General features: G+C 46.0%; 1 protein-coding gene across 20 annotated transcripts in view; it reads right to left on the reverse strand.

The window, feature by feature from the left end:
• LOC140386732 (uncharacterized) overlaps positions 1–16,149 on the reverse strand; it is a 387,270-nt gene extending 371,121 nt beyond the window's left edge. For 10 of the 20 annotated variants that reach the window (XM_072469351.1, XM_072469358.1, XM_072469363.1 and 7 more), the window contains exon 1: positions 15,852–16,149. In XM_072469351.1, coding sequence (XP_072325452.1) covers positions 15,852–15,915 — 64 coding nt within the window. In that variant the 5' untranslated portion in view covers positions 15,916–16,149. The remainder of the gene's footprint in view (positions 1–15,851) is intronic. The other 10 variants (XM_072469354.1, XM_072469353.1, XM_072469360.1 and 7 more) reach the window with 2 other exon arrangements.
• Positions 16,150–20,051: the final 3,902 nt, after the last annotated feature.

A 20,051-nucleotide genomic window follows, 5' to 3' on the forward strand; every position in this document is an offset into this window, starting at 1 on the left:
ATTCATTTGGAAGGAATAACAGGAAGACAGAGTACTGAGCTAATAGTAAGATTCTTGGCAGTGTGGATGAGCAAAGAGATCTCGGTGTCCATGTACATAGATCCCTGAAAGTTGCCACTCAGGCTGAGAGGGTTGTTAAGAAGGCGTACGGTGTGTTAGCTTTTATTGGTAGAGGGATTGAGTTTTGGAGCCATGAGGTTATGTTGCAACTGTACAAAACTCTGGTGCGGCCGCATTTGGAGTATTGCGTGCAATTCTGGTCGCCGCATTATAGGAAGGATGTGGAAGCATTGGAAAGGGTGCAGAGGAGATTTAACAGAATGTTGCCTGGTATGGAGGGAAGATCTTATGAGGAACGGCTGAGGGACTTGAGGCTGTTTTTTTAGAGAGAAGAAGGTTAAGAGGTGACTTAATTGAGGCATCCAAGATGATCAGAGGATTGGATAGGCTGGACAGTGAGAGCCTTTTTCCTTGGATGGTGATGTCTAGCACGAGGGGACATAGCTTTAAATTGAGGGGAGATAGATATAAGAAAGAGGTAGGTTCTTTACTCAGAGAGTAGTAAGGGCGTGGAATGCCCAGCCTGCAACAGTAGTGGACTCGCCAACACTAAGGGCATTCAAATGGTCATTGGATAAACATATGGACGATAAGGGAATAGTGTAGATGAGCTTTAGAGTGGTTTCACAGGTCGGCGCAACAGCGAGGGCCGAAGGGCCAGTACTGTGCTGTAATGTTCTGTGTTCTATTCTATGTTTTATGTTCTTGGGGACATCCGGTTCTTGTGGATTACCGCAACGCTGAAGGGCTCCCTGTCTTCGGTATCGCTGGTCTGCATACAATCTGGATATGACTCAGTGTGGGGGGGCTGAATCGCCCGCACGTCCCTGCGAGGCTGGCGGAATTGTTGGGAGTTGGCAGGTTGAGCTGCTCGACAGCAGGCAGCGTAGTGGCCCATCCTGCCACAGCAGAGGCATTGTCGCGCTTTGGCCGGACATTACCGCTTTAAGTGGACGGATCCTCAGTTGTCGCATGTCGTGACGTCATGGCGTTCGTTGCGCCACCGCGCATGCGCGGTGCGGTCCTGTGTAGAGCGCGCCTGCCCATCACGTCCCTCTTTTGGCGCGTACAAGCGCGGGAGGCCTCGGAAAGCGCGCGAAATGGCTGCCCTCGTCCGGGCCGCGGGCCGGGAGGAACTCAATCGACTGGACCCGCTCCGCCTCGTAGGATCCGTGCCGTGCCGTTTCGGCCGCCTGGATTTGGGAGTACCGGCTGGTCGCATTCTCATGGAGGACGCAGGTCTCGATGGCAGTCGCTAGGGTGAGGCACTTTATTTTAAGGAGCTGCTGGCGTAGGGTGTCCAAGATGGCCACAAAAACTATCTGATCCCGTATCATGGAGTCGGAGGTGGCCTCATAGCCGCAGGACTTTGCGAGGATACGGAGGTGTGTCAAGTAAGATTGGAAAGGCTCATCCTTACCCTGCAGGCGCTGCTGGAAGAGGTACCTCTCGAAGCTCTCATTGACTTCCACGCTGAAGTGTTCCTCGAACTTCAGAAGCACCGTCTTATATTTTGTTTTGTCCTCACCTTCCGCGAATGCCAGGGAGTTATAGATGTGGATGGCGTGTTGCCCCGCCATGGAGAGGAGGAGGGTGATCTTCCTGGTGTCTGATGCATTCTCCCTGTCTGTGGCTTCTAGGAAGAGATGGAAGCGCTGTTTAAACAGCTTCCAGTTTGTGCCAAGATTTCCAGTGATTCGGAGCGGCTGCGGCGGGCTGATGTTTTCCATGGAGCAGGATGGCGGATTTCTGAAAGGGTGCAGGTAGGTCTCACAGTCGCTGGTTAGCTTCCACTACTGGTATCATGTCGTGTTGGATGTTCTGATGCACAAATGATCCAACACGGCTGTAGATGGTACAACTCTGTTTTATTGTCTAAATAACTAACTGCTGGCTTGGGTATGTGCTTCACCAGCTAACCTGTGGACCCAGCCCTATCACTATCTTAGTGAGGCACTCAGCACATGGTCCATGTCTGAGTGGCACGCTGTGAGCTCTGAGCTATCTCCTGGTAGAATGAGCGGGAACTGTGGTGTTCCCTGTTTTATAGTGCGTGTGCTCTCACTGGTGATTGGCCGCGATGTTATGTGTGTGCTGGTTGGTCCAACTGCCTGTCCATCAGTGTGTGTGTGATTGCACCATGATATGCTGATGTGGATATAATGACAATATTATGTAGTCTTGCTATTCCCATCAATCACAGATAAGGCCAACTCCTTGTATCACTCTCCTCGCACATTCCCATCTCAATCCTACTTCCTTCTATTTTTGCCCTGGAAAAAACTATCCCCCAATTCACTTACAACTGCACTTTCCATGACTCAGAACTTTCTCCAGGGGGGGTCGTAATCCCCCCAGATGATGTGCAGCCCCGCCCCCCCTCCCCCCCCCCCCCCACCCCACCCCACACACACACAGCCCAGAAGGTCAGATGGGCACCTACCTGGAACCATTTGATTTTCTAATTCAAACTATAGACTTCAGGTGGTCTTGACACTCAGTAAAAGAGTTATCCATGAAAAGTTAGGAAGGATTAAAACCAACTCTGAGTCTCAGGTAACAATGCTACTGATCCCTCCCAACTACCCGCCCCCCCCCCCCCCCCGGCCCCCAATCAGGCCCACCCAAACCCCGACAACTCCTCTGACTCGATTGGAGGGATTCAAAATAATAATAATCTTTATTGTCACAAGTAGGTTTACATTAACACTGCAATGAAATTACTGTGAAAAGCCCCTAGTTGCCACATTCCGGCCCCTGTTCGAGTACACAGAGGGAGAATTCAGAATGTGCAAATTACCTAACAGCACTTCGTTCGAGACTTGTGTGAGGAAACCGGAGCACCCGGAGGACACAGGGAGAATGTGCAGGCTCCACACAGACAGTGACCCAAGCCGGGAATTGAACCTGGGATCCTGGAGCTGTGAAGCAACAGTGCTACCTACTGTACTACCATGCTGCCCAATGGAGTTCCTGGAAAGATAGGCATAGATTTGAAAGGTGACAACTCTTTCAAGTACTATGGAGTGGAAAGAGAGGTTGGAAATGAGGCAGTGACTAACCTTAACTGATCATCTGACACCTCACCCCCTTCCCCATCCTGCCTACTTACCTTCTCCTTCGCTTCTCAAAGTGCATAGTAAATATAGGGGCCTGCTTTATTGCAGCTAGTGCCATAAAAAGGGTGTGTGGTTTCACTTCCCCCAATGCTCCTGCCCTGCACTGGGACTCCTCAGGAACCAGATATCCAGGTATACTGCTGGTCGGAAGACTGGGTGAGAAATGAGCAGCTCCCACCTGGGCAAGTAAAAAGGAATGGAAGGGCAATCTGACTGTGACTGCCAGTCCTTTGACGTTCTGGCCCAAAATGGCAAACAATTCATTTAGCCATCCTTTGCCAGATTGGTTGGACCGCCATGTGCTCCTGTATCCTACTCTCATCTGCTAAAGTTGCTCACTCTTCCAGGATCATTCCACAATCAAAGATAGCACCAGCATTTTTTCTCATCTGCAAACAATCTTTTTAAATCTGTCCCCCATATATCCTCACTCCTCACAATAAGTGCGAGGTGCTTATGAACATTTTTGTCACTAAGATCAAGATCACCTAATGCACTATCCCTGCCACATCCTTCCCTTCCACTGGCCCAACCCCCTCTCAGGTTCCCCATTGCCTAAACCTTATCACTCACATCTTTCTCTAGTCTTTCTCCCAATTCTCGTCATGCCTTTTCCGAGCTCAGCTTTTCCATGAAACCCAAATCCTGCTCTACTCTAGTCCCACTCACCTGATGATGACCCAGCCTCTCCGCCTGGTTTCCATGTTAGCTGTAGTTGTGAATGGTTCACGGTCATCTGTTTTCCCATTCTCCTTTAAATATGCCATCATCAACCCTCTCCTTAAAAAGCCAACTCTTGACCCTCTTTGCAATCTACTGTCCCATCTCCAATCTCTCTTTGGTCCTTGGAAACATTGTTGCCTTCCAAATCGGTGTCCATCTTTCTAGGAACTCGAACTTTGAATCTCTCCAATCAAACTTTCAGACCTATCACAGGACTGAAACGGCTCTTCACATCATAAATGACATCTTATTTGACCAGTGATGGGCAACCTGGGCTAGTGAGTGGGCCGCAAGATTTAAATCTGGCATGTTCGTTAACTATGACCCTTGAATATGATGGAACACCTTTTATACATATATTAACAGAACTGTCAAGTTCAACAGTTAAAACAAAATAAATATTTACTCTTAATTGGATGCAGAGCACACGACTCTCACAGTTAATGTTATGAGCAATCAGCACTTCACTTGCCTTCACTTTACAAGCGTATCACTTCAGTCATACCAGAAGGGAAGAAGCCATTTAGATGGAAATCAGTGGAACGTGGCAACCCTGAGCATGAACAGCCTGAGTGAACAGTGAACAAAATGTGTCAGAGCCCCGATGGGCTGCATGTTACTCCTGGGCCATAGGTTGCCCGCCACAATCTTTCACAGGGACAAAGGTAATCAATCCCCCCTCACCCAGATCGATGTGTCTGGAGCCTTTGACATGGTTGTCCACACCATTCTTCACCAACGTCTCTCCGCCATTGTCCAGCTGGTGAGGCTGCTCACAACTGATTCCATTCTTGTCCATCTAATCACAGCCAGAGTATCACTTGCATTGCTTCTCATCCCATTTCCGCATCCTTACCCCTGGTATCCCCCAGAGATATGCCCTCAACCCTCCTGTTTCTCATTTACATGCAAACAATCAACAAAAAGCACGGCGTTAGTTTGCACATATATACTGGTGACGCCCAGCTCTACCTCAACACCACTTCTCAGTAGATTCTTCCACTGTTGCTAAACTATCACATTGCTTATCCGACATCCAGAACTGGCTGAGTAGAACTTTCCTCCAATTATAGACTGACACCATTGTTTTCAGCTCCCACTCCAAAGTCGATCCCCTAGCTACTGATTCCATACCTCTCACTGGCAACAGCCTGAGAATAATTTTGGTGCTATATTTGATGCTGAGATGAGCTTCTGACTACATATTTACACCATTACTAAGAGATTTCCACATCTATAACATCACTTGACTTTGTCTCTGCCTCATCTCATCTGTTGCTGAAACCTTCATTCATGCTTTTATTACCTCTAGATTTGACTATTCCAACACAATCCTGGTTGTTCTCACATTCCACTCCCCATAAAATCATATCATAGAATTTACAGTGCAGAAGGAGGCCATTCGTCCCATCGAGTCTTCACCGGTTCTTGGAAAGAACACCCAACCCAAGCCCACACCTCCACCGTATCCCCATAACCCAGTAAACCCACCCAGCACTAAGGGCAATTTTGGACACTAAGGGCAATTTAGCATGGCCAATCCCCCTAACCTGCACATCTTTGGACTGTAGGAGGAAACCGGAGCACCCGGAGGAAACCCACGCACACACGGGGAGAAGGTGCAGACTCCGCACAGACAGTGGCCCAGCCGGGAATCGAACCTGGGACCCTGGAGCTGTGAAGCAATTGTACTAACCACTATGCTAACGTGCCGCCCCTAAATTGAGGTCATCTGAAACTCTGCTACCTATGTCTTAATTGACACTAAGTCCTGTTGTAACTTCATTGCAGTGTTAATGTAAGCCTACTTGTGACAATAAAGATTATTATTATAAACTTCCATCAACCCTATGTTCACTGACTTACATTGACTGTGACTGCTAGTTAAGCAACATCTTGATTTTAAAACTCTCATACCTGATTTCAAATATCTCCAAGGCCATGCCTCTCCCTATCTCTAATATTCTTTAGCCCCACAAACCTCAATTATGAATGTGCTCATCGAATTGTTGGCTCTTGAGCATTCCAGATTTTAATTGCTCCATCATTGTGACCATGGGTTGGATTCTCTGCCGGCGGGATGCTCCATTTTGCCGGCAGCCCGGGGGTTTCCAGATGGCGTGGGGCTGTCCCATAATGGGAAACCCCATTGACCAGCCGGCGTAAAGGAGCATCCCACTGGTGTGCTGAAACAGAAATGTGGCGCAGCGGGATGGAGAATCCAACCCCACACCTTTAGTTTCCAAGACCCCTCTGGAATTCTCTCCCTAGACCTCTACCTCTAACTCACTTTCCTCTTTTTGTACACTTCTTTAAACCTACTTCTCTGTCCAAGTGTTTGATCATTTGACCTAATATCTCTTTATGTGGCTCAGTATCATATTTTGTTTCAGAATGGTCCTGTGAAGCACGTGATGACGAGGATAGAATGGCCGGCTATTGTCTCAAGACTTAGCTGGAGATAATGATGTCAGAGTGTACAGACCAATTATCCTCTAACTTTGGTTTGTTGTACAGGATTGGCTTGTTGCACAGACTCTTTAAGAGTAACGTGCAGCCGCAGATCTTCAAAGGGAATGTTGCTTGTGTATGGCTTGTTTGTGCTCTGCATGGACACACAGCCATGCAGCTTAGAGAGGACATTGATGCAGACCAAGAGGTCATTCTCTGATTTCTCTACAAGGCAGTGTGCAAGAGACAGTAGGCAGCATGCTAGCATAGTGGTTAGCACTATGGCTTCACAGCTCCAGGGTCCCAGGTTCGATATCCAGCTTGAGTCACTGTCTGTGCGGAGTCTGCACGTTCTCCCCATGTCTGCGTGGGTTTCCTCCGGGTGCTCCGGTTTCCTCCCACTGTCCAAAGATGTGCAGGTTAGGTGGATTGGCCATGCTAAATTGCCCTTAGGTTAGGCGGGGTTACTGGTTTACAGGATTAGGGTGGGGGTGGAGGTGAGGGTTTAAGTGGGGTGCTCTTTCCAAGAGCCAGTGCAGACCCAATGGGCCAAATGGCCTCCTTCTGCGCTGCAAATTCTAAGACAGTTGACCGCACTCAATTCTTTCAATATCTCCCCTCCCTTGTCCAGTTGGGGTTGCACTTACCAATTTTTTCCAATGCAGTCAGAGCCAGAAAATCACCTGCAATGGCTTCCCTTCCTGCTCCCATGCCAAAGATTCTGATGGGTTTCAAGGAACCTGCAAAACTCCTTCCTGTTTCTCATCTATATGTTTCATTTAAGTCAGGTGACAATCTGAAAACAGCATCAATTCCACTTGTGCAATGATGGCTGCAATCTTTGGCATGGGCATGACCAGAAAATGCAGCGAGCCAGCGAAAGGTTAATTGATTTCACCGGAACCAGAGGATCCCGCGCAATGACACCCAACACTATCACATCAACACCTTTTTGACCCTTTTGCTATCTCAAAATTGTCACTTTGTCACCCATCACTGGAGAGCCTTGTTGAAGAACTTGAACTTATCTTCCACGACATCTAGACGATCCAAATCCTCCTCCTGGGGTTTAGAAATTACAGGACTCTCCTGACACATTTCAGGTCAATCACCCTTCATCAGGACTGAACAGAATAGTTCTGACAAAAGTTCACTGACCTGAGAGATTGTCTCAAATGTCTAGAGCACTTAAATCTGGTCTTAAGTCTAGTGTTGTGTGTCAGGAACCTGCGAAAATCCTGGTGCACACAAGTGCGCTGAATTGCTTGCGAGGTTTAATCTTCCAAAAGGCTGATTTGCACTGCCTGCATGATTGGGAATCCCAATCACAGCACGGGCAATGGAGAATACATTCACCAATTTATACAATTATAATTATGCTCCACTTTCTTATTTTGTATCAGGAACTTTTGAAACACATTTTATTTTGTATCAGGAACTTGTAGGATAGGACTGAAATTCTGAAGTTGGATCGAATATAATCATATAACAATGTAACAAACCCAGAGGGCCAAAGGCTGCTCTCACCCTTTGAGAGCTGACTGATGGGGATTGAATCACTCCGCAGGTGAGGAGCAAGGTTGAGAAAGCGGGGCCTTCATGAATAACCTCAGCCAGTACAGGAATTGAACCTGTGCTATTGGCGTCGCTCTGCATCATGAACCGGTCGTTCAGCTAACTAAGCTAAACCACCCCCTGATCACCATATACCATATAAGTAATGTTAAATATTCTAGCATGATTTCATAATATCCTGGTATTTATCACATTTGCTTTCAGGCTGATTTTCTTTTGCATATAGAACTCAAGGAGTTCTAGAAGGAGTTGTAGAACTAGGTCAGACAATGCTACATTTCCATAGAATCATGGCCGGGATTCTCTGAAATCCCGGCCAAGTGTTGACGCCGGTGTCAAAACCAGCGCGAGAGACGCCGGCGTCAACGGACCTCCAGGCCCAGGCATTCACCCCTTCTTAGAGGGCTAGAACGGTGCCGGAGTGCTGTCCGCTGCTCCAGCAGCGAAAGCCAGCGCACCACGGCCGGCGTGGGTCCACACATGCGTGCCACCGCCCGCGTGGGTCCACACATGCGCATGGGTTGCCGTCTCCTCGCCGGCCCCCGGGCAATATGGCGGAGCCCTACAGGGACCCGGTGTGGAGAAACATAGGCCCAGCCCAGGAATTAGCCCGCCCGCCGATCGATAGGCCCCGAATGCAGGCCTGGCCACTGTGGAGGCCCCCCCGGAGTCAGATCCACCCCACCCCCCCACCAGGATGGCCCCCGCAGCCAGAACTCCAAGGTCCCGCCGGGTGGGACCATACGTAACCCACGCCGGCGGGACTCAACGGAACTCGGTGGTCACGCGGCCCGTCGAGCGCAGAGAATTGCCATGGGGGGCGCTTTCAACGGCCCCCGATCGGCGCGGCGGCGACCCCGCGGGCGCGATTGCCGTCGATTCTCCGGTCACCAGAGAATCGGCGTCGGAGCGGCATGGCGCGATTCTCGTGCCCCCCCCCCGGCGATTCTCCGACCCGCCGCGGGATCGGAGAATCCCAGCTCATAGATTTCCTACAGTGCAGAAAGAGACCATTCAGCCCATCGTGTTTGCACCGACCCTCTGAAAGAGCACCCCACCATGACCCACTCCCCGGCCCTATCCACTTAACCGCACCCAACCTACACATCCTTAGACTGTGGGAGGAAACCAGAGCACCCAGAGGAAACTCACACAAACACGGGGAGAATGTGCAAACTCCACACAGTCACCCAAGGCCAGAATTGAACCGGGTCCCTGGGTGCTTCAGGGCAGCGGTACTAACCCCTGTGCCACGTTTTCAAGCGGATTGACATCAATCAACCTCAATTTTGAATAATTATAAGGTTGTCTGCCTGCAGTGAGAATTTCACATGAAACCCAAGAGTGTTCAAATATTAGCTGGCGAGAGTGTGGCACTAAGCCAGAGGGAAGAATGCTGTCACTATTTTTAAACTGCTGCATACCCTATTCTTGTTGAGTGCAGGCCGTTACAATCAGCCCTGGCATGTGAGAGGGAGATGCATCATAGAAGGTGTTGTTTTTTTTATAACTGCCTTGGAACTACTACATCCAGGTATCACCACAATAAACCAGCTTACACGAAAACCAAAAGGAATGCAAGTTTTAGCTTCTGTGTGATGGAGGGGAAATTTGTTGTTGGAGCTGTTAGATTAATCCTGTTGATGTGCAACTACCCAAAGGATGCCACGATAAGGAAGATGGAAAATATCATTTTTCCATAATATGGCCCGACATTGACCACAGTCGAGGAAAGGGTTTGCTTAGATGCACAAAATTAAGAGGCAAAGGGTTCGATCTTCTGGCTGTTCACACTGGCAGGATCTTCCAGTCCCGCCAAGCCAGCATGGATTTCCAAGTGGCATGGGGTGGGGGTCAATGGGGAATCCCATTGACAGCAAAAGAAAAAATGCTGGAAAATCTCAGCAGGTCTGGCAGCATCTGTAAGGAGAGAAAAGAGCTAACGTTTTGAGTCCAGATGATCCTTTGTCAAAGCTCTGACAAAGGGCCTTGACAAAGGGTCATCTGGACTCGAAACGTTAGCTCTTTTCTCTCATATCAGATGCTGCCAGTCCTGCTGAGATTTTCCAGCATTTTCTCTTTTGGTTTCAGATTCCAGCATCCGCAGTAATTTGCTTTTTTTCCCCCATCAACAGCGACGGGCCCAGTGGATCCCGCTGCCGGTCAACGATGGGCTGCCACCCGCTGCCAAGAAATATGCCGCAGGGAGGCCAGAGAATCTTGCCCAAAGCGTTTGGGCCCCAAAACTCATCACTATTGCACAGATGGATGGAACAACTTTTATCTGACTTCATTCCTATCTGTCCCATCGTAGCCAGAGAATCATGTGCAAAGGCTCCTCTTCCCACACCCACACCAATGATGGATTCTTGGCTCCTTCCAACATGTCACTGGAACTGCCATAATCCTGTTTCATTTTTATTCAGGCTTTGAACAGGCAGAGGTGTCATTTCTCTGCTGAAACAAACAACCAGAGCACTGTGCCAGGTGGTCGATTGAAAATCAATATTTGACAGCGCCTAACTGCACAGTGTGAGTCTCATCACTACAACAATGCAGAATATAGCCAATTTTTAAAAAAAATTGAGGCCATTGGAGAAAAATATTGTCCCAGTTCAAGCGATTACACTCGGTCTAGCTCAAAAACCCCATGCTGACCTCAAAGAGAAGTTCAAAATAATTTCCTCATGAAGAGAAGTCTAGAATAATTTGAGGTATATGCACTTCCTCAATTCCAACATCAGTGACAATTTGTTGGCATCTAGAGGAAAAGGTTGGCAGCCTGAACAGCCAATCAGGCTGAGGAATTCTGACAGACAGCAAAGCATGAATTAAAATAAATAAATAAATATTTCTATATATATATATATACATATAATACATATTACACATTTAAATCATTGTACTAAAAGTAAAATAAAGATAAAGGATGACTGTGGGGAGGCTGCACGTTGTCCCCAGCCTGCCCAGGGGATGAAAAGGAGTAATCAGACATTTCAGGACAAAAACATTTTTTTCCAAAAACTATCTTTCTGAGGGTGTGTGACCCCACACTTGTTAAATGTGCCTCTCAATGCTAGAGAGGTTGTTCATTGCTAATTATGACTTAATTAACATTAATAATTAAAGCTCAGTTACTCCAGTTCAACAAGGTTCAACTTTTTTTTCAGAAAAATACTTGGTAAATAGTTGAGGTCCAAACAAATCAGTGTTCCCTTTATCAATTCCATCTAGGAAGAGTGCAAAGTGCACCCGATAGAGGAATGGGGGTCACTGACAGTAACCTCCAGATTTCTGAGTTTAACTGCACTTCTGAAGTGTTGCCATTGTTTTTACACAGTAATGACTGTGAACGCCAACAGCTTTGGCGCCATGACAACCCCAAATACCGAGTAAATCGTTTTTCCTGTAATGTCATAAGTAAAAATGCCATTGTAGAATTACTTATCTGTATTCATGCGGAATGCATGCAGATTTTTATAATTTATTAGCTGTGTAATCTAGATGATGGTCTGTTTAATTGATTAGTAAGTTTATGTTCAAATGCACATTTTGCTATGCTGTTGACAGTCCTTTTCAGAAAATAAAACACTTGACATCAGCTGGATTTTGGGTATTCAGTAGAGCTAGTGCAGATCATTGAACTAATGGTCAAACTGCAAATGATTTACTTATTCCGCCCGCTCTGCCCATCATCCCATGTGCTTGGCCCTCCTTTTAAAGTCCGGACCAATCGTTCAGCTTGGCCAGCGGGCTGCCTGATTTCCTGCTCCCAAATCAGCCCATCCTAAACTGGTGAGCTATTGGCACAGGAAATGTATAGGCAGTTTGCTAATCAAATTTCAATAAAGCATCAAAATGGTTTGGGCCTCCAGCTAGCAGGATCTGAGCATCAAAATGGTTTGGGCCTCTAGCTGGCAGTATCTGGGCTGCACCCACCCCCCCCCCCCAAATCAGTCCATCCAGTTGTAAAGACCCTATAATTAGAAAAAGCCCTGAGCAACATTAACCTTTCATAGGAATATACCGCCTTAATGTGACAAACATTTGCAAAACCAATTTAACAGTGTTGTCAATAAATGATGGGTCAGGTGCAAGTCACACATATACAGAGAGAATAGTGTGGAATGTTCATTATGGCTGGATCATTCCCTGAAATTCCTTCCATAGCACCACCATGGGGATGTGTACATCACACTGACTGCAGTGGTTCAAGAAGGTGGTTACATCTCCAGGTAAGGGCAACATGGTGCCACAGTGGTTAGCGCTACTGTCTCACAGTGCCAGGCATCTGGGTTCGATTCCAGCTTTGGGTGACTGTGTGGAGTCCGACCTTGGGTGACTGTGGAGAGTTTGCACGATGTTCCCAGTGTCTGCGTGGGTTTTCGCGGGTGCTCTGGTTTCCTCCCAGTCTAAAGATGTGCAGGTTAGGTGGATTGGCCATGCTCAATTGCCCCTTAGTGTTTAAAGGAGTGTAGGTTTGGTGGAGTTACCAGGGTAGGGCAGGGGAGTGGGCCTAGATAGGGTGCTCTTTCAGAGAGTCGGTGCAGACTCGATGGACTAAATAGCCTCCTTCTGCACTGTAGGAATTCTAGGGTAAGTGCGTCGGAACTATCGAAATCTCCAATCTCGGAGGAGCAGGGGTTTTGTCCTTCGGAAGTTCAAACTTTCCGAGACGGACTCAGCGCATGGGGTCTTCTGAAGGGGGTCCCCACCCATCTTGGGACTGGGTCATAAAATGTAACATTCGTTGCACCATGTTAGCTCAAAGATGTAAGCCTTGTGTTATTCCTCTTTGGAACAGCACCGTCAAAATGCATCCAAAAGGAACCACGGAGCGGTGCTATTTCCCGCTTCCTGTAACCAAACGGTGTTGACTGCTTCTCTTTGTTTGGCACACTTAGTCTGCTCTGTGCATCGTCCATGTAACACCGCATCCTGACCTGCTCTATACGGTACATTCAATCCTGCCCGCATTGCATCTCCAGGACGAGTTTATAAGGTTAACGAGGTATGACGCTAAGGCAGTTATCCATAGAATAGTATCCCTGCAGTGCAGAACGGAGGGGGCATTCGGCCCATCGAGTCCGCATCGACCCTCGGAAAGAGCCCAGATGAGGATGTTGCCGTGGCTTCAATAACACGGGGGCAGAGAGCGATGCTGCGATAATGGGTGACCGACCACATTTCCAACGAAAAGTCAACTGTCAACGCGGAGGTTTCTCAATATCGTGCGGGATAAAGTCCTCATTCAGTGTGCACAGACACCAGTTCGCCCCCCTCCCCGCGCCCCATGCCCCATTTACTGTTTACATCCCGTTTTCAACACGAGCTTGTTGCAGTTATACACGAAATTGATGTTTGAATTACTATACAGGCATGTGGGCCACTTAATAGGGTAGAATAGGGACGAGAAGTGTGCCCTTTTCGTACGATGTGTGGCAAGTGGGTAAAATGGTTCGTATCGATCCTTTTAAACCCGGCTTTGTACAAGTGCCTGATCCAAACAGATCGCTTCGCTGAAGGATCCCAATTGAAGTATAAGTCTATTCTCTCCTGGCCCAGCTGCTGGGTTCCAGTATCTTTTTTAAGTTGTAGAAAATGTTGAATTTAACAGTAAGAACCTGCCGTGTGTCCCTATTCCAATCCAACCCAGGAATAAACTCAGACACACTAAAGGTGAAAACGGCAGGCATTTGGGAAAGGTTGGAAATAATTGTATTATTTAGCCCCTTTGAAAGGGGGATATACCATTTTGTTCCAAGGTGTTTTTGTTCGCCCCTTTTCAAGTTTTGATTTAGGTTCTAGGCGCTTGTTTTATTTCAGTTTTGGGGGGGTTTGTACTTTTCCCAAGTTTCCGGCAAAACCTGATGTGGATACTGCTACTTGGGCACCAACATGTGAATTGTGACAACGCACAGACGACTGTTTTTAATGTGATTAAACACTCAAAGAATACATTTTAAAAACTGCCAAAGCTGCAAATCTGAAATAGAACTGGAAGAAAATGTTGGCGAAATGCTAACGCAGGCCATAGAATCTATACAGTGCAGAGGGATCCCAATCGGCCCATCAAGTCTGCACCGACCCTTCGAAAGATCACCCTACCCAGGGCCAGAAAAAAAATGAAAGTTCTGACTTCAGGTCCAAAAATAAACGTTTTTCGTGTGTGTATGCAGAAGTGGAGTGATATAATTTCGGATAAAGCACAACTGGTCGGATCAATCAGAATAATACTTTATAAATAATGCCTGCCCGGGCCTGGAGATTACCACTGGTGACATTAGCAAAGGAACACTCGAGTGTATCCCAAATTCCTATGTTTAAACACACGTGGACACCCCCATGTCTTTTAGATGGATTAGAACCCTGACAACAACAAAGAAGAAACGTGGATGTACCATTTTGGTCAAATTGTATTTTTAGCCCTTTTCAAATATTGGTGTAGGTGCTAGACATTTCTGTTTTATTTCAGTTTAGAAGGACTTTTGTACTTTTTCTTTTCAAAGTAACTCCCATGTGCTTTTTGCCTAGTATCACCAATAGTAATTTTTGGGTTGCAAACACTTCCTAACACGACTTCAAGAAAATGGACTCCCTTCCTGGAGGGGCACAATAAACTTAATAATAGCTTTCACGCTGGGAATAAATGGTTTATCAAATACTTATTCTAAATGATTTCGAAAGTTTGGAAAGTTGCAGCAGGTGGATAACTCATTGGCAGGTTGGAGTCGAGTGTGTGACACGTTTCTGCGGCAGGTGTCCAGCTCCTGTGCAGGAACGGAATTGAAGCTCCCATTGACAACCGCAATACAGTAGAGACCTCAAAACAAGCGACTGGGATGCCAGAAAGCTTTGGGCTGAGCACAGCACAGCGATTGTTGGGAGAGGGGTAGTCAGAGTTTCACCGTGCCCTGCATTTCAAAGCCTCTCGGAGACTCTTGCTGAGGCGTTCATCTTTTGACAATTTATAAAAATAGGAAATGAATAAAACGCCGCCCTCCCCTCCCCCCTGACGCACGCCGGAGATGACAGAAACGAAACCCGCTGTAAATATGAACGATCAGCTCCAAACCGCAACCCAATTATTGTCCATAAGTGTGACAGAAACATCTTTGCGAAACGTTAGCTCCCTTCTCTCTCTCCACAGAGATTATCCAACGTGTTGTGTTTTTGTTACACAAAGATGTGAGGGGTGTGTGTGTGTGTGTGTGGGGGGGGGGGGGGGGGGGCAGGGTAAACTTAACAGCTTTCAAAATTCACTCATTTCGAGTCAGGTTCTTTTTGTAAATGGTCTATTTTACTTCAGATTACGGAATTAGAAAATCAACTCGGTGGTTAAATGGAGTTTTCAGTCCAGCTCACACTCTGGGCTCATAAATCTCACGTCGAACAGCTCTGGTCGGAAGACGCGCGCAAACACCCACATAGCCCGGGGTAGCGCGAGGTGGGGGGCGACGTACCCACCCAAACTACACACAGAGAAATATATAATATAATAAAGAAACAATCTGAGAGAGGAAAGGGAAAGGCAGGCACGAAGGAGTCGCCGCGGACAAAGGTAACTAAGGAATCAAGAGGTCACCTACAATTCTCCCATGGAGTTGTGCAACCACCCAAATAATCTGCAATACTGATTCTTATCGCCAAATCCGCCTGATCTGCAGTGAAAAGATGTGTTTGACTAGAGAGAGAGCTGGTTTGCTCAGATCAGCGAATGATGAAGAAGTCACTTTTTGTCCAAGCGAGTCTCACGTTCAAAACTCATCCGATATCCCCTGAAGGTATAGCAAGGAGCGACTGTGCAGCGTTCAAAGTAAGCGCGATTATTCCTTAATATTTCAGTGCAAATAAAAGACAGCTCGCCACCAGCAACGTTTTATGCAGTGGCGAAGAGATAATGCGATTGCCTTGAGCACTCACCTCCCTGCAGAGACGAGTTGATGAAAATGAAGAGCAGGTATCCCTGTAAGAGCGACATAGCCATCTTGCGGGCCACTCCACAAAAATACTAACTCACTCCAAGTCCAGCCGCTTTTATTCACTTGACCCTAATTGCCACTTGTAAGAGACGGATGCGGACAATACGTAATTAGTGAGGGACCCGGCTCCGTCCTAGTAGCCAGTTGACTTTTCTCTGCTGTTGCTGGGGTTGTTTTTTTTAAAAGAGATCTGGCCAGCCCTGCCAACATTACAGAACTCCTGCCAGAATCTCGGCAATTGCGTCTGTTTTCGCTGCCAGGTCGTTTACGTGCTCTCTGAGACTTCTATTAGAGAGAGAGAGAGAGAGAAAGGACAACAAGTCAGCCAGATAAGGCTGTTCGAATAGTGCAGGCAGCATGGGTCACAACATGTGGACAGATAAGCCAGTTTGCAGATAGAGCATTAATGCAGTACCTCCACTGAATACCCGACAAACAGGCCCAAGTCGGGTACCTTTTTTAAAAGATATTTATCACCACTAAAACACAACGTGAGTTTCGAAATAACCCTTTAATACCAATTTATTTGGACAGATAATTATGTAGGGGCTGCTTACCCGGATAACTGCTTATAACGATAAATATGCGTTCAGCACAAGTACAGATAGGTGGCAGTTTGTTTTAACATATACAGGTGTACGCTGGGATGCACACAGGTGGATAAATATGGGAGAACGAAAATAACTACAAATTCTGTAAATATGCAAAAAATAATATATACATAACTGGTTGCAGTAGCTTCAGAAAAAAGAACATGGGTCTAAATTATAGTCTGTGGATTGAAATCACTAGACGGTTGTATATCGGGATATTTTTACACACACACTGAGATATATCACATATTTGCAGACATCGCGATCCAGGCAAATTGGAATAGGTAACTAGATATAGTGACACATCCACATTGTTCGCTGTGACATATCCTATCATGCACACTGGCATGCAGACCTAGATATATAAATATAACACACAGATAATTGAGTTGATAAGCAATTGCAGGTACACCAAACCAAGAGCAAAGTTAATGTAATTAAATTAAGACAAAATAAAGGGGGGGGGGGGGAATAGTTTTCAGGTGAAGTGTGCCTGGCAGCAGGACAAGCGGACAGTTTGCGCATGATGTGGCCCGGGACCGCATGGTCTGCAGACGTCTGATTAGCTCTGTTGTTTCATGTCAGATCTGTCCTTTTCAATTTGACAGGATTTCAGTCACTTTGTTGGCCGATTCCGTACCATACGTCTAGCTCACTGCCAAGTGTGACATTTTATTATTTATTTTAAATCAAGCAAAGTGATTTGTTTTCTTAAGATTCCTGAACTTATGCCCCTTCTCATTTGCTGTTGAGATCGTTTTTCATCATTGACACTCAACCACCTTCTAAGAACGTTTGAACACTTCCAGGAGACTCCTCTTGACCTGCTCTGCACGAGTGAATACCATTCCGATTTTAAAGTTTCTCATGAGCTTTATCCTTTCTGCCTGATAACATTCGAATGAAAGCATATTTATCAATTTCCCTGGCATTAATATTCTTGATTGCATACAGTACCCTAGTTGTACCCCAACTAATGTTTCTATACAGGTTCATTAGCACCTGTGTTTTTACGCCTAATACCCCTGTATATAAAATCCAGAAAGCCAATTTCCCTTTCAACATTTCTTCTACCTATAATCCTTCTTTTAGAAGCTGCTGATTTTTCTGCTGCATTTCATGATCATTCTATTGTTCAAGTTAAACTTCCACGATTTCCCCCCCATATCTATTATTTCACACTTTTCACATTGAATTACATTCCGCACACAGCTACCCACTACCCTGACCTGTCATTCTTTACTTTTTCGTAATGTTTCTTTCTCCGACTTTCTGACCTAATCGTTTTAGCTTTCTTTGGAACGCAGACGTTCGAAGCAATCCCTTTAGTCCTATTTGGAATGTTTCATAATATCATGCATAAATAGTTCTCCCTCACCAGACTGCTGCTTTACCTCCCAGTGTTTCTATTCTATCTGGATATTTTTGTCCCTTGAATTTTTCTTCTTCTGCAGCCTAGATATCTTTGTGATTTTGTCTTTGTTTTGTTTGTTTCGGTGACTGTCTGTCCAGAGTTTGCACTTTCTTCCATGTCTGTGTGGGTTTCCTCCAGGTGCTCTGGTTTCCTCCCACAGTCCAAAGATGTGCAGGTGGTTTGGCCATGATAAATTGCCCCTTAGTCTCCAAAAGGTTAGGGGGAATTACTGGGTTACAGGGGCCAAGGTAAGGTGCTCTTGAGGAGAGTCGGCGCAGACTCAATGAGCCGAATGGCCTCCTTCTGCATTGTCGTGATTCTATGATTACAACATTCTGACCATTTGTCCCTAATCTAACAGCGGCAGTTGTTTATTACCTAGTATTATGTAAGACAGACCACGCCTTTGCTTGTTTCAGTTAGTAAGTGTTCTGAATTATACCTTCTTCAAATATGCTTGAGATATGCAAGTATTTAATAAACTTGAAAAAAACTCAGTTAGCTACACTTGGAAATTATATTTTTTGTAACCAGAGATAGGATATAAAAAAATCTGAATTATTTTCTGAGAAATACACATTCCTCTAGGCTATAAAGCCGAAAGAAAAGTCATGTATATTACAAGGCTTTGAAATGCTGAGTGTGTAATGCTTGCTGATGTGTAATACTCGCCTTTAGCACCGAGTTGCCAAAGTCTTCATGGCTCTTTCACTGATGTCAGGGCAGGCAAAGTGGAGAACACCACAGACATTCAACCCCACATCCTTTGATCTAAAAATGAATTTTGATGAATGACAAAATTCTTGAGCACTTTTGGTAACAAAAACTAGCTTAGAGAAGTGTAAATGTGATAAGCCATTTCTATTCTTTGGTTAAATTACTTACATATTGCAACACTTGTGATATAACCGAGACATAACTCTGTTGGGAAAGATATTGAACGCCCTAGCTTTTAGCAACTTTAAGAAGAATTTACCAGTCCAGATGTTAAAACAGCAGGATCTGTTGAGTTTATCACTTACTGGAGAGGCCCTGACCTGATTTTGCAGGATTTTCTGAAATTAGGGATTCATTACCTATGTGCATACCAAGTTCCGGGCCAGTATTGGACCTAGTAGTGGGAGCTCACTGACAAAATGAGGTGTGAAATAGCACAAGCATTTGTTTGAATGAATGCAGTTCCAACAACACTTAAGAGATTCGCACACCATCCAGGACAGGGCAGCCCACTTGATCAGCATCCCATCTAGCCCCTTAAACATTCATTCTTTCCACCACGGGCACACTGTGGCAGCAGTGTGTACCATCTGCAATATACATTGTCTCTTTCGAAAGCACATTCCAAACCCACAACCACCAACTAACCCGCAACCTCTACCACCTAAATGAGAACACCTCCTCTTGCAAGTACGCCTGCAAACCATACACAGTCCTGGCTATATTGTCATTCCTTCACTGTTGCTGGGCCAACAACCTGGAGCTTTCTTCCTAACTGCGTTGTGAGTGTAACTGGATTACATGGAGTGTACTGGTTCAAGACGCTCATACCCTTACAGCTCACACCCACCTCTCAAAGGCAATATAGGGTGGGTTGCAAGTGCTGGCCTAGCCAGCAACACTCAAATGCCATGAAATGAGAAAAATGCTCCAGCTATTTAAGACTGAGTTGACATTTAATCAGATGAATTGCTGCTGAGCACATTAGAAAAATGTTCCTCTTTTATCCTTATTTGGATATCTTTGCGTGAAATGGGAATGGCTTTCTCTGGTATGCTAAAAGACCCTCCCGTGTTCAGAACTGTCAGATTGCAACAGGAAATAGTTGAAAGAGTGAAGGCCAGTTAACCATCCAGAGGAGTTGAAAGCAGACAAATTGAATAAAGAGGGAAATTAGAAATTTTGATTCACGGGGCACTGGAAGCAGTACTGGTGAAAGTGGGAGCTGTACTATTGAAACATCCTTCATCTGAACGGTACCTGAATCAGTGTTCTGGTGAGTTGTTTAACCAGGGCTTTCACCTAAATAGTTGGGAGGATAGTGGGGGGAATCAGGTGATGGGAGATGTGGTAAATTATAAAGAAAGGCAATAAAGTAAGATAATGTTATATTTCTTTCTTGCCACAAAGAGAAGAG

Source organism: Scyliorhinus torazame, chromosome 12, assembly GCF_047496885.1.
Source record: "Scyliorhinus torazame isolate Kashiwa2021f chromosome 12, sScyTor2.1, whole genome shotgun sequence".
Classification (NCBI taxonomy): Eukaryota; Metazoa; Chordata; class Chondrichthyes; order Carcharhiniformes; family Scyliorhinidae; genus Scyliorhinus; species Scyliorhinus torazame.